Source organism: Dreissena polymorpha, chromosome 12, assembly GCF_020536995.1.
Source record: "Dreissena polymorpha isolate Duluth1 chromosome 12, UMN_Dpol_1.0, whole genome shotgun sequence".
In the NCBI taxonomy this organism is placed as follows: domain Eukaryota; kingdom Metazoa; phylum Mollusca; class Bivalvia; order Myida; family Dreissenidae; genus Dreissena; species Dreissena polymorpha.
In genome coordinates, this window is record NC_068366.1 from 32,295,921 (window position 1) to 32,309,958 (window position 14,038).

The window sequence follows — 14,038 nt, forward strand, 5'->3', positions numbered from 1 at the left end:
ACAAATCATCAATAGAGTAAAAATGATTCAGAAATAAACTTGTGATGTAGTGTAATCATATGGTTTGTATTGTAGTGCTGCTAATGAGGTGTCCTGCATTTTTGAATTCACCTGGGAAACCAGTCTGGCCTGCAAAGTAAAGAGGTATGTGCTAGAGTTAGCTGGGAAACCAGTCTGGCCTGCAAAGTAAAGAGGTATGTGCTAGAGTTAGCTGGTTAACCAGTCTGGCCTGCAAAGTAAAGAGGTATGTGCTAGAGTTAGCTGGGAAACCAGTCTGGCCTGCAAAGTAAAGAGGTATGTGCTAGAGTTAGCTGGGAAACCAGTCTGGCCTGCAAAGTAAAGAGGTATGTGCTAGAGTTAGCTGGTTAACCAGTCTGGCCTGCAAAGTAAAGAGGTATGTGCTAGAGTTAGCTGGGAAACCAGTCTGGCCTGCAAAGTAAAGAGGTATGTGCTAGAGTTAGCTGGGAAACCAGTCTGGCCTGCAAAGTAAAGAGGTATGTGCTAGAGTTTGCTGGGAAACCAGTCTGGCCTGCAAAGTAAAGAGGTATGTGCTAGAGTTAGCTGGGAAACCAGTCTGGCCTGCAAAGTAAAGAGGTATGTGCTAGAGTTGTCATATAAATGAGCCTGGCTCTGGGAAAAGGGGGCTTAATGCATCTGAGTTAAGTGTCATCCCAGATTAGCCTGTGCAGTCCATATAGCGTAAGCCTGTGCAGTCCATAAAGGCTAGTCAGGGACAACAACATCTTCCTAGACTTTATTTTTGTTTTGATGAGACTTCCTTTAAAAGAATAATTCCACAAAACCGGAAAGTGTTGTCCGTGATTTTCCTGTGCAGACGTCACAATAGATTGACACTTGTACAGCAATTGATCAATGATTTGTCTGCTTAATAGAATGCTTCTTGAAGGTGTCAGATGAGTAACTGAAATATTTTTTATTATTTGAATAATTTGTTTGATGAATAAGATAAAATTGATAAAATTTAATACACACTGATGTTCGCTATGCAACCATGCTCCGATGATATGACTAATCTTATTGGATGAATAAGCTTAGATTAATAGAAATCTGGCTTCAATCTATGTTCTTATCAAATCATTTTCTGTTTTATTCACATCATTCTATAAATTCTCTTTCCTTTTAACATGCTCACATCTGTCACTTCAGGTCCAGTGTTGTCATGACAACAGCGGGTATAGTGACAGATCCCCGTAGTGGAAGTGTGGTAAACCTCACAGCAATATTGAACACAAGGTTAGTAGCATAATACCATCATGATTGACTTGTTGTAGCGGTTTACTTAAATCACGACATATTCTGCTACCATTCCATACATTTACCTAATAATGCGGTGAACATATTGTTATCCAGCAGTAGATCACAGTGCATGAATTTAATATCCAGTCAGTTAAGGATTCATATGCACCTGCTAACCATGTTATAGAATGTCGTCCCATTGGAAAAAGGTACCATGTGTCATTTAATTTTTTATATGACATGGTACATTTGTACCTGTTTGCACCAATTGGGCAATTTGATCTTTAAATGTAAATTGATGGATCATAAATACTACAAGCAGTGATGATAAATGCATTCATTTACAAATACCACAAGTTTTGATACAGCAAATTGTATACCAGAGAATGGCAATGTAAACCAAGGCGTACTTAAGTTATAAAACTGCAGAATCAGCAGTGTATACTTTTCAATAATGGCCTGACTTTTATGGCTATTTTTAGACTGTCATGTTTACAAGATGGCATGTGCATGGTAAAAAATTTCACATTGCCATGGTTTGAATCAGTAATTACAGAGGGGGTAATTACCTGACAAACAAGATAGCAACGTCCATGCCGAGGCAGGTATTTTTTGCCGTTTATACCCTTTATTACTTGTATTATTTTTTTTAATTCCGCTCACTTTCCAGCCATATTAGCAAGAAAGTTACTGGCGTTTATTTCATAGAAATATTCGCTCCATATTTCAACTTTAATTGCTGCAAAATTTCTAAGCCGGTTGACCTTATTTTGGCTTCACTAAGAAAATTTTCGGGAATAAAACAGCGAAAAATAACTGACACGGCATGGATGTCGCCATTTTGACTATCACGTGACTATCCCTCTGAATTAGCAAGAAGCTATTGATAGGAAACAATTCATGCATCACATAACAGATTAATCTATTGTTGTGGTTAAGAAAAGCAACACCTTGAGGTGCAAGGCTATATACGACACCTAAAGTATTTTTGTGATATTTCTAAACTAACAAAAAACCAAAACAAAATAAAGCATACGATTACAACATATCATTATGTTTTTAAAACAAATACAAAATACCATTATCAAATATTCTTTAATCATTTCAATTCATTTCATTATTAAATGAATGATATTTATATAAAAAAAAGATTATTTTATAATACAATTAGTCTTTATAAATAATTGCAATTGCAAATGGAAACACAAAATTTCAATCGTCATCTTAAGTTTGATCTTTATATATTATTTTTTTTTGTTTTGTTTTAATAGTGAAAACACAATTTGTGTTTTCTTTTTTAAATCACTCAAATGTTTTAAAGCAAATTTTATGATTTTGTTTATTATAGCTTACGTTGCCTTTTAATTTAATGGCGGTGATAGTCTTGTAATTGGCATATTTTCAGTCATTGAGCCCAGTTAAAATTAATCTTTTAAATTTTACAATTCAGTTACACGGTAACAGACAACTATGAGTTAAATCTTGGTGGCAACACGCCCCACTGTGTAAGTGGGGTGGTCTGCTTGAAGGCTGGGGACCAGAAGTACAGGCTGCTTGGGGATGTCTCCAAGGCAACATTCTACATGGAAGGTATGACATTGAACACTACAAATCGGATACGCACTTTGATGCATGTGTAGTCCCTTAGAAAATAAAATTTAATTTAAGACCTTTTTTACTAGCTTGAAGTTTTAAAGGCTTCATTTCCAACCCTGAGATACTGATAAGCAGCAAACAGCAGTAAACCTGAGCAGACTGCAAGTTACTTGTTTTATGGTGCATATGGCCATTTTGTTTTTGCTTCTAACCAGGAAAGGCTAAACTTACAAACTGACTGCTTAAATCATGTGACCGCTTACTCAGGGTGAGGACTAGGCCCTGTTGGACTGTAATTGCTTTGCAAAATCAATATTCATTCTTCTGCTTAATAAAATATATGTTGAACTTCATTCAATAAATTGTTGTCTGTTAGTTTATTGTAAACATATTGAGGTAGATTTTAGCATGATGCCTCTTGTGTTTTGTAATTCAAACAATAGCTTAGAACAATAGCTATTTATGCTTAACCTTTTGAATAATATTGCAAGGGGCATTTAATCCTGCTTGTGCCTCTGTCGGTTAGTGTGTCTTATCAAGCATATTATTATATGTAACAAACCCAATTAGCAGGAGGTGTTTGTTTTTTTGCAATTTGTCAAGAGGTTACATTTAATGTCACAAACCCATTAGCAGGAGGTGGTTGTTTTATGGAATTGTGTCAAGTGGTTATATTTCATGTGACAAACCCAATTAACAGGAGGTGTGTATTTTGTGGAATTGTGTCAAGTGGTTACATTTAATGTGACAAATTCAATTAGCAGGAGGTGGGTGTTTTGTGGAATTGTGTCAAGTGGTTACATTTCACGCGACAAACCCAATTTGCAGAAGGTGGGTGTTTTGTGGAATTGTGTCCTTTGGTTACATTTCATGTTACAAACCCAATAAGCAGGGGGTGGGTGTTTGGTGGTATTGTGTCGACCGGTTACATTTCATGTGACAACCCCAATTAGCAGGATTTTGGTTTTGGGTTTTCTTGTGTTCTGTGGTTTATTTGCATGTGAACATTCACAGTTAGCAGGAGGTGGATGTCCTGTGGATACATTTTCAGTTTTGTAATTTGGCTGTGTCCACTGAATATTTCAAGATCAGTCTCAAAGTATGTCCACTGATGAACTTGTGCATTTAACGTCTGTGTTAAACTCTTTGACTGTATCACAATTCTTCGTATTGTTCATATTATTGGATCCTTTTTTGTGTGTGCAAATAATGATAGCAACATATTAAACCATCACAATTCAAGGAAAATCAGTCAGCCAAATTCTTTAGACATATGTTTAACTTTGCCTGTATTTATCTTATTGTTACTTAAAGAAATTGCTTGAAAAGTTATTGGTTGAAAAAATGGATTATGTCTAATAGTGTCGCTACCATTACAGATGACAGATTGGAGGCAGTATACACTACTGAGGAACAGTGTACAGGCGAGCACAGCAAAGAGAATGTGACCAGCATTATCCAGTTTGTTTGCAGTAATAGTGATGTAAGACTAAAAACCTACTTTATGTTAGTTTAACTGTAGTAAAAAAACAATTAAGGAACTTTTGTTGTCTTAATTGCAATAGCCTTTTCCTTTCAGTGTCCAATTGATATACTGTATTGGTATTGTTAAAATTGTCATACATTTTTATTTTAGAGGGAATGTGGCCTTTATACCTACATTTGTATCTGTTAATGAATTTGCTAAACCATAATTGTAAGTGCTTGTGTGTGGGTCTTTTTAAATATTATATTAGTTGTTTCATGCAAAAATGGGTTTTATGCCATATGCAGCCAGCGTTGCTTAATACCAGCCTGAGCAATCTCACAGTTTATGAGGAGCAACTCTGTCAGCTTAAAGTCATGCAAGATTTGTGGTGTTGTAAGCACAAAAGGTAGCTCCTGACCAGTCTGCACTGATATGTAGGCCATGAGCTAGGCTGGCCGCATATGGCCTAAGACCCATTTTACCATGACGTTACTCACAAAGGGAAAATAAAAGAAGGCACAAACTTGTCTTTTCCAGCAAGCACCGCAGATACTACATAATTCCTCAGATTGTCTCTTTGTGTTTTCATGGGAAACCAAGCAAGCGTGTGTTCAACTGAATGTGTAAGTCAATACTGTTTGGGCTTAATTAAAGTACATGTAATACACAGTTTATTATTTCGTTTTTCTTTTTGTCAGAGGCAGCTCTTGCAATGACTGGATACATTTGTCTGATTCCCCTATCAGTGTAACCCGAATGGACAATTTGTGTTCCCCTATTAGTGTAACCCGAGTGGACTATAGGTGTTCCCCTATCAGTGTAACCAGAGTGGACTATTGGTGTTCCCCTATCAGTGTAACGAAAGTGGACTATTGGTGTTCCCCTATCAGTGTAACCTGTGTGGACTATTGGTGTTCCCCTATCAGTGTAACCTGTGTGGACTATTGTTGTTCCCCTATCAGTGTAACCAAAGTGGACTATTGGTGTTCCCCTATCAGTGTAACCTGAGTGGACTATTGGTGTTTCCCTATCAGTGTAACCTGTGTGGACTATTGGTGTTCCCCTATCAGTGTAACCTGTGTGGACTATTGTTGTTCCCCTATCAGTGTAACCAAAGTGGACTATTGGTGTTCCCCTATCAGTGTAACCTGTGTGGACTATTGTTGTTCCCCTATCAGTGTAACCAAAGTGGACTATTGGTGTTCCCCTATCAGTGTAACCAGAGTGGACTATTGGTGTTTCCCTATCAGTGTAACCAGAGTGGACTATTGGTGTTCCCCTATCAGTGTAACCAGAGTGGACTATTGGTGTTCCCCTATCAGTGTAACCAGAGTGGACTTTAAGTGTTCTCCCGGATTGTCAGTGGGTCTGTCTGTCCAAATCTAGATCCTGCGATAACTCAAAATATACTTTAGCTTTGCTGATGAAACTCTGTATGCAGATGGAGTGCCATATAGGGAATATGCATGTTATTTCAGCATTGTTTTTGTTAGAATAAAATTGTGATTTACATGGTTACAAAAATAATTGAAAACTCAAATCTGCAATCTGTAATAACAAAAAAGTGCTTAAGCTTGGTTGATATATATAATCAATGTCCTATTGTAATTCCAGCAGCATGTTCCAGATATATATAGGGCACTGCTGTTTTGTTTGTCACATAGCTCTTGTTTATCTTATTCGCATATTTTTATTGGACGTGTTAAGGATGGTTGTTTTTATGTGTGACAGCCATGATACAAATTTTAAATAAAACCCCTACACAACTATTTCTTATACACTTATCCAGAATCATCCCATCAGTGAGTAGTACAACAGTGCAACCCAGCAGCGGTGGGGGTACCGGTGACAACACTGGAGGGACCAAGGATGCCAGCACTGCGCAGAAGTCTGGGGGAGGAGGCCTCTCCTCTAGTACAGTTGTTGGGGTTGTTGCCACATTCCTCTCTGCAATTATCCTCTGTATACTTTTGGTAGTCTTCCATAAAAAGGAACGAAGGTTGGTGAAAACATTTGAGTCATGCTTTGAGAAAAAGGGGCTTATTGCATGTGAATAATGTGTCGTCCCAGATTAGCCTGTGCAGTCCGCACAGGCTTATCAGGGATGACACTTTACGCCTAAACTGGATTTTTGATATGAAGACACTTCCTTTGAACAAAAAATATCATACAAAAGTAACATTTAAAAGCAGTATTCCCTGATTAGCCTTTGCGGACTGCACAGGCTAATTTTGGACGACACTTTACGCACATGCATTAAATTCCGTTTTCCTAGAGCCAGGCTTACTTGTCTGAAGAAAATGTCTCCTTTGAAGACAACCATGTTTGGGCACAGGAGGGAAGCCCATAGTATTATTATTTTTATGCCCCCGATAGGGTGGCATATAGCAGTTGAACTGTCAGTCCATTTGTCTGTCTGTCTGTCTATCTGTCTGTGTGTCTGTCCGAAAACTTACATTGGCCATAACTTATCAATATTGAAGATAGCAACTTGATATTTGGCATGTGTATCTAATGAAGCTTCACATTTTGAGTGGTGAAAGGTCAAGGTCAAAAGTAAAAAAATACAATCCAAGGGAAGTAATAAGCTTTAAAAGGGAAACATTTCTAAACCTGTCAAATGATATATTTAAATTTTATTTCAAAGCGGCGCGATAGGGGGCATTGTGATTCTGACAAACACATCTCTTGTTATTATATATATATATATATATATATATATATATATATATATATATATATGCTATAATAGAAATAGTTTCTATTATAGCATATACATGTATATATATATATAAAAAATAATAGGGGCTTCCCTCCTGTGTGTTTGGGTGATGGATTTGTAATCATTTTTTATTTATTTATTCTTAAAAAATCCTTCAAGTTGCCAGATTACTTGTGCTAAAAATGAAAAGGATCTTTTTGGTGTTTTTATGGCATAATAAACGTTATATATCAAATATTTTCATTTTTCTCCCATAAAAAGGAACATTGAGGGGTAACACTTTAAACAAAGAAATGTTTTGTTTGAAATGTTGGGAAAATTTAACTTCAGAAACATTGGGACAGAATTCTTGTTAATATCTGCTTGTTTTATATGAAGTAACATAAATACTCAAAATAAACATTTTTTTTGAAAAAATATATCGTAAAATAAAGTTAACTCAAAAACAATTAGTGTTCCTTATAGCAATAGCCAAAATTTCAATGCTAGATGTGGTCTGGTAACATAGATATAAAGAGATACAAAATGCTTGTTTTTATTGTTTTGTGGCACAATACATTCCATTTTAATTTCCCACAACGACTTCTATTTATATGACACATGAACACTAACTTGGTACACGAACATGTATTGAATATATTGTCCCAAAAAAAGCAAAAAAGATCATTTTTATCTTGTTAAATCTATGTTACCAGACCACATCTAGCGTTGAAATTTTGGCTAATACACAGTGGCATACAGGTGACATTCACTCCTCTTTTTTTTAAATTGCACTCCTCTTTTTTCTATCTCGTGGCCACGAGTTAGCTAAGTCGGGATCTCGAGATAGCTATGTCGTGGCCACGTGATAGAAAAAAGAGGAGTGCAAAACTAAATAATAGCAGATTGCAATTAAAAAAAGAGCGGTGCAGTAAATAAAGGCAGAGTGCATTAAACAAAAGAGGAGAGAATTTTCGCTATCTCGAGATCCTGAGTTAGTCAGCCAATCAAATTTTGCGTAACATGTGTAAATATTCTGTACACATATATATAGCTGGTCAAAGCAGGCAAGGCTCTGATATAACATTACATACTACTATTAGTACTACTATTACTACTACTACTACTGCTGCTGTTGTTGTTGTTGTTGTTGTTGTTGCTGCTGCTGCTACTTCTACTACTACTACTACTACTACTACTACTACTCCTACTACTACTACTACTACTACTACTATGACAACTACTACTACTTCTACTACTACTACTACTACTACTACAAATACTACTACTACTACAACTACTACGACTACCACTTCGACGACGACCGACGGATGACCGAGGGACGACTGATGGACGACCGATGTTTGGACGAGGGACGACTGACGGACGCCGCCGGATGGATGGACGACAGATGGACGACCGCCGGACGACGACTACGACTACAACGATGACCACTAATACTACTAATACTGCTTCTACTACGACTACTACTACTACTTCTAGCAACAGCAGCAGTAGCAGTAGCAGTAGTAGTAGTAGTAGGAGGAGGAGAAGGAGCAGTAACAGCAGTAGTGATAGTAGTAATAGTAGTAGTAGTAGAAGTAATAGTAGTAGTAGTAGTAGTAGTAGTAGTAGTAGTAGTAGTAGTAGTAGTAGTAGTAGTAGTAGTAGTAATAGAAGCTCACCTGTCACGAAGTGACATGGTGAGCTTATGTGACCGTGTGATGTCCGGCGTCCATATGTGTATGCGTGCGTGCGTCCGTCCGGCAACAATTTGTTTGTGTAGACAGTAGAGGTCACAGTTTTCATCCAATCTTTATAAAAATTTGGTCAGAATGTTTATCTTGATGAAATCTGGGTTGGGATTGTATTTGGGTCATCTGGGGTCAAAAACTAGGTCACTAGGTCAAAAACTAGGTCACATAATAGGTCAAATAATAGAAAAACCATGTGTAGACAATAAAGGTCGCAGTTTTCATCCAATCAAAATGAAATTTGGTCAGAATGTTTATCTTGATGAAATCTGGGTTGGGATTGTATTTGGGTCATCTGGAGTCAAAAACTAGGTCAAAAACTAGGTCAAATAATAGAAAAACCTTGTGTTGACAGTAGAGGTCACAGTTTTCATCCAATCTTTATGAAATTTGATCAGAATGTTTATCTTGATAAAATCTGGGTTGGGATTGTATTTGGGTGATCTGGGGTCAAAAACTAGGTCACTAGGTCAAAAACTAGTTCAAATAATAGAAAAACCTTGTGTAGACAGTAGAGGTCACAGTTTTTATCCAATCTTTATGAAATTTGGTCAGAATGTTTATCTTGATAAAATCTGGGTTGGGATTGTATTTTGGTCATCTGGGGTCAAAAACTAGGTCACTAGGTCAAAAACTAGGTCAAATAATAGAAAACCTTGTGTAGACAATAGAGGTCGCAGTTTTCATCCAACCTTTATGAAATTTGGTCAGAATGTTTATCTTGATAAAATCTGGGTTGGGATTGTATTTGGGTCATCTGGGGTCAAAAACTAGGTCACTAGGTCAAAAACTAGGTCACGATGTCAAAAACTAGGTCACTAGGTCAAATAATAGAAAAACCTTGTATAGACAATAGAGGTCACAGTTTTCATCCAATCTTTATGAAATTTGATCAGAATTTTTATCTTGATGAAATCTGGGTTGGGATTGTATTTGGGTCATCTGGGGTTAAAAACTAGGTCACTAGGTCAAATAATAGAAAAACCTTGTGTAGACAATAGAGGTCACAGGTTTCATCCAATCTTTATAAAATTTGATCAGAATGTTTATCTTGATGAAATCTGGGTTGGGATTGTATTTGAGTCACCTGGGGTCAAAAACTAGGTCACTAGGTCAAATAATAGAAAAACCTTGTGTAAACAATAGAGGTCACAGTTTTCATCTAATCGTTATGAAATTTGGTCAAAATGTTTATCTTGATGAAATCTGGGTTGGGATTGTATTTGGTTAGTCAGGTGAGCGATTCAGGGCCATCATGGCCCTCTTGTTTTAATTGCAATCCGCTTTTATTTAGTTTTGCACTCCTCTTTTTTCCATCTCGTGGTCACGACATAGCTAACTCGTGGCCACAAGATAGAAAAAAGAGGAGAGCAATTTAAAAAAAGAGAAGTGAATGTCACCTCTATGCCACCGTACTAGTGTTATAGAGACATTGATTTTTTATGCGTTAACTTTATTTTTTCGTAATGTACGAAATATTCCTTGATTTTGAGTGTGTATGGGCTTTTAAAGCATGTCAGAAATATCATATACAATACTACCTTGTTTGGACAATGTTCTTGTTATTCTTTTTATACTATTTTAAGATTAATAGTTGAACAGTTGTTTGTGCTTGACAATAAATAGTTATGTTCTGAGTACCTTATATTTGATATAATAAATTAAATATTTGTTCTTCATATTTTAGAGATGCATGTTTTGCTCGCATTCAAGACTTGTATTCAAGAAGAGGAAGACGTGAATACTCTCAGGTAACCATGGAAAATCGCTATTGACAGTTTGTTATATACTGGAATCGCTATGGACATCTTTCTGTCCATCTGTCCGTCCTTCCGTCTGTCAGTCCATTCTCCGTCTGTCTGTCTGTGCTTCCATAAATCAAACCTTGATAATACCTGTCAGGGTACATTTTTGAATGTACAGCATTCAAACTGGCAGGCAATTTTCTAAATATATGCGACTGCAATTTTTTTCATCCTACTTTAAATATTACAACTTAGACATTCTATAACATTATGACCTTTTTTCTTATCCGTCTGCCATAATTTAGGCAGAATGGGATATTGTGTTACCCCTATCTGTGTGTTTGTTGTGTTAGTTTTGTTTGATTGTGTGTTAGTTTGGAAATGTGTTTGTGCTGAACATTTTGCGTCCAGCTCATAACTTTGTAGTGCATGATGGGATTTCAAGGTCACATTGTACTATAGGAGTTTTTTGCATATTCCTTATATCTATATTTTTTTTGCATTATTGGATTTCACAATAAAATTGGCACAAATAATCATAATATCTGGATTATTTGTTGTGCAAAGCTTCAAGGTCAAGTCACTGTGGTATAATAGTGTATTGGCGATAGTAGCTGTTGCTGTGACCATCAGTATATAAACTCTTCTCATTATGTGTGACAAGCAACACTCCCTTCTATGTAGAGTGAAATATAGGGGAGGCATCCGAGTCCTTCGTACACATTTCGGGTGGGAGGATATCTTGATAATTTTAATATGAAGATTAATCAAATTGTGCAGGGCAGTGCATAAAAAGCGTTAACCTTGCCTCAATAATTTTACTGTTATAGCCCATTGTTAATTTTTGCATTTAGATGTTGTCCTAAGCTTATCTTGAAAACTGAAAGAGGTATGCACTTGAAACTATTGGTAGGTATATATTGTTGTTAGGATGTTTAGTGCACAATAACCATAACTCTTTCTTCTATATTTTGAGAGTTGTTGCTCTATGTAAATTTATTATTTTTAAATTGTGAATGGGGGCATATCTTGAAAACTTTATCAAATTAGCATTTCTTAGGTAGATATATCTCAGTGATGGGAAGTTAAGTGCATAAAAAAAACATAACTTATGGTTTCATAATTTCATAGTTGTTTCTCTTGCGAATGCTGTATCCAGGGATCACTTCTTCGTAAATTTAATTTAATTTACACATTATGGTCATTCATGTCTATTGTATTCTACTTCTGATCTTTTCCACCAAAAACAAAAAACAAAAAATGTCAGAAATTACAAGTGTTAATGTAAATACCATAACCATAAAATTTTGTACATCAGTCAGAAAAAAATCCAGTAGTAATTAAGTCTATAAAATATAGGTGCTTAAGGGAAGAAAGCTACAGTGTTTAACAAATGATTTCAGGGTCTGGACGTTGTTAGCTGTGTAGACATCATAGAATATATCTAAATTGTATGGTTTTGATTTAGTACCCAGTATTTTATTAAAACTCAACTAGACGAGTTGAATATGCTTCGTCACCAGGCTACTAGCCCTTCACTTTTGTCACAATATATTCCTCACAATACATGTATATAGAGAATGCTTTAATCTCAGATCATTTAAATTATTATGCTGGTTAATCTTGAGGGAAGTAAGACCCCTAGATCAAGAGATCAAAGTTCAAGGTCAGAGGCATATGCATTATTGAGCAAATATCTTCACAATTTCACATATTGACTGCTTTTCTGCAAATTGGTAATTGTTTTACACGTATCTCTTTATGTAATCTGTTGGCATTGTTAATGGATTGTTAATTTCTGTATATAGTTAATCAAGGTAATTAATAACAGTTTTATGTAATTATACATGTATGAATTCATTATAATACTGCAATATTGAATATGTTACATACAGAGCATAAACACATTTTTATATAAAATACTCCTAAAATAGCAAAGCAAAAACTTAAAAATGTTTAATCAAACCTTCCTTTCTAATTTAACAAGCTGAACCAATTCTTTCAGCTGAGATATCAAAGGGTAATTATAAATGTTTCCTATTGTTGATTCAAGCTTTTCCCCATCTCAAACCCTGTCATTCCTCAATGTTAGTGCACTGCACATGAGCATGGACTTCAATGTTTTCCTTCAGTTGCCAGTTTGATGCCAGTTCAGAAGTGTTTCATATTAACATGTATTTCTATATGTTGTCTCAGAATTGCCATCTAAGAATTATCATAGCATGTCATCTATTGAAGTGTTTAGTTAAATTCTCATTGTTTCCAAACTTGCTAAGAATATGTTTCTTTCTGTATACAAGCTTGTTGTTGTTTCAACCGAAATGGGGGGAAAAAATGACAAAAACATAATAATTTCAATCCATGTAGACATGGTTATCTTCAGTAATCAAGCATAGCTTAACATCGTCATTTCAGTTGATTAAAACATTGTAACTTGTCAAACATTGATATAGCAGCGAATCTCATACACCTTGTTATGCCACCCTGGCTTAGTGGTTAGGGCTTATGCCTACAGAACAGTACGGCAACGGTTTGAGCCCCATACAGGGAATGTCTGACATGGCTGGTTGCTTACCCTATGGCTATTTAAAACTATATTTAGTTTAAACCTATTTATTATGCCCCCCTTCGAAGAAGAGGAGGTATATTGTTTTGCACATGTTGGTGGGTCGGTATGTCGGTCCACCAGATGGTTTCAGGATCATGAAACTTCATAGGTACATTTATCATGACTGGCAGATGACCCCTATTGATTTTCAGGTCACTAGGTCAAGGTCACAGTGACTCTAAATAGTAAAATGGTTTCTGGATGATAACTCATGAATGCTTAGGCCTAGGATCATGAAACTTAATAGGTACATTGATCATTACTGGAAGATGACCCCTATTGATTTTCAGGTCACTAGGTCAAAGGTCAATGTCACGGTGACTCGAAATCGTAAAATGGTTTCCTGATGATAACTCAAGAATGCTTACGCCTAGGATCATGAAACTTCATAGGTACATTGATCATGACTGGCATATAACCACTATTGATTTTTAGGTCACTAGGTCAAAGGTCATGGTCATAGTGACTCGACACAGTAAAATGGTTTCCGGATGATATCTCAAGAATGCTTATGCCTAGGATCATGAAACTTCATAGATACATTGCTCATGACTGGCAGATGACCCCTATTGATTTTGAGGTCACTAGGTCAAAGGTCAAGGTCACTGTGACTCAAAACAGTAAAATGGTTTCCGGATGATAACTCAAGAATGCTTACGCCTAGGATCATGAAACTTCATAGGAATATTGATCATGACTTGCAGATGACCCCTATTTATTTTCAGGTCACTATGTCAAAGGTCAAGGTCACAGTGACTCGAAACAGAAAAATGGTTTCCGGATGATATCTCAAGAACGCTTAGGTCTAGGATCATATATAGAACGCTTAGGTCTAGGATCATGGAACTTCATAGGTACATTGATCTTGACTGGCAGATGACCCCTATTGATTTTCAGGTCAGTAGGTCA

The 14,038-nt window shown here is 36.2% G+C and overlaps 1 protein-coding gene across 1 annotated transcript in view; it reads left to right on the plus strand.

Moving 5' to 3' along the window:
- The window catches only part of LOC127852506 (cation-independent mannose-6-phosphate receptor-like), an 81,283-nt gene that overhangs the window by 62,182 nt on the left and 5,063 nt on the right, over window positions 1-14,038 (plus strand). Inside the window, exons 37-44 of the mRNA XM_052386463.1 lie at window positions 76-144; window positions 1,168-1,254; window positions 2,708-2,847; window positions 4,233-4,336; window positions 4,859-4,944; window positions 6,111-6,320; window positions 10,464-10,527; window positions 12,527-12,541. Coding sequence (XP_052242423.1) covers window positions 76-144; window positions 1,168-1,254; window positions 2,708-2,847; window positions 4,233-4,336; window positions 4,859-4,944; window positions 6,111-6,320; window positions 10,464-10,527; window positions 12,527-12,541 — 775 coding nt within the window. The remainder of the gene's footprint in view (window positions 1-75; window positions 145-1,167; window positions 1,255-2,707; window positions 2,848-4,232; window positions 4,337-4,858; window positions 4,945-6,110; window positions 6,321-10,463; window positions 10,528-12,526; window positions 12,542-14,038) is intronic.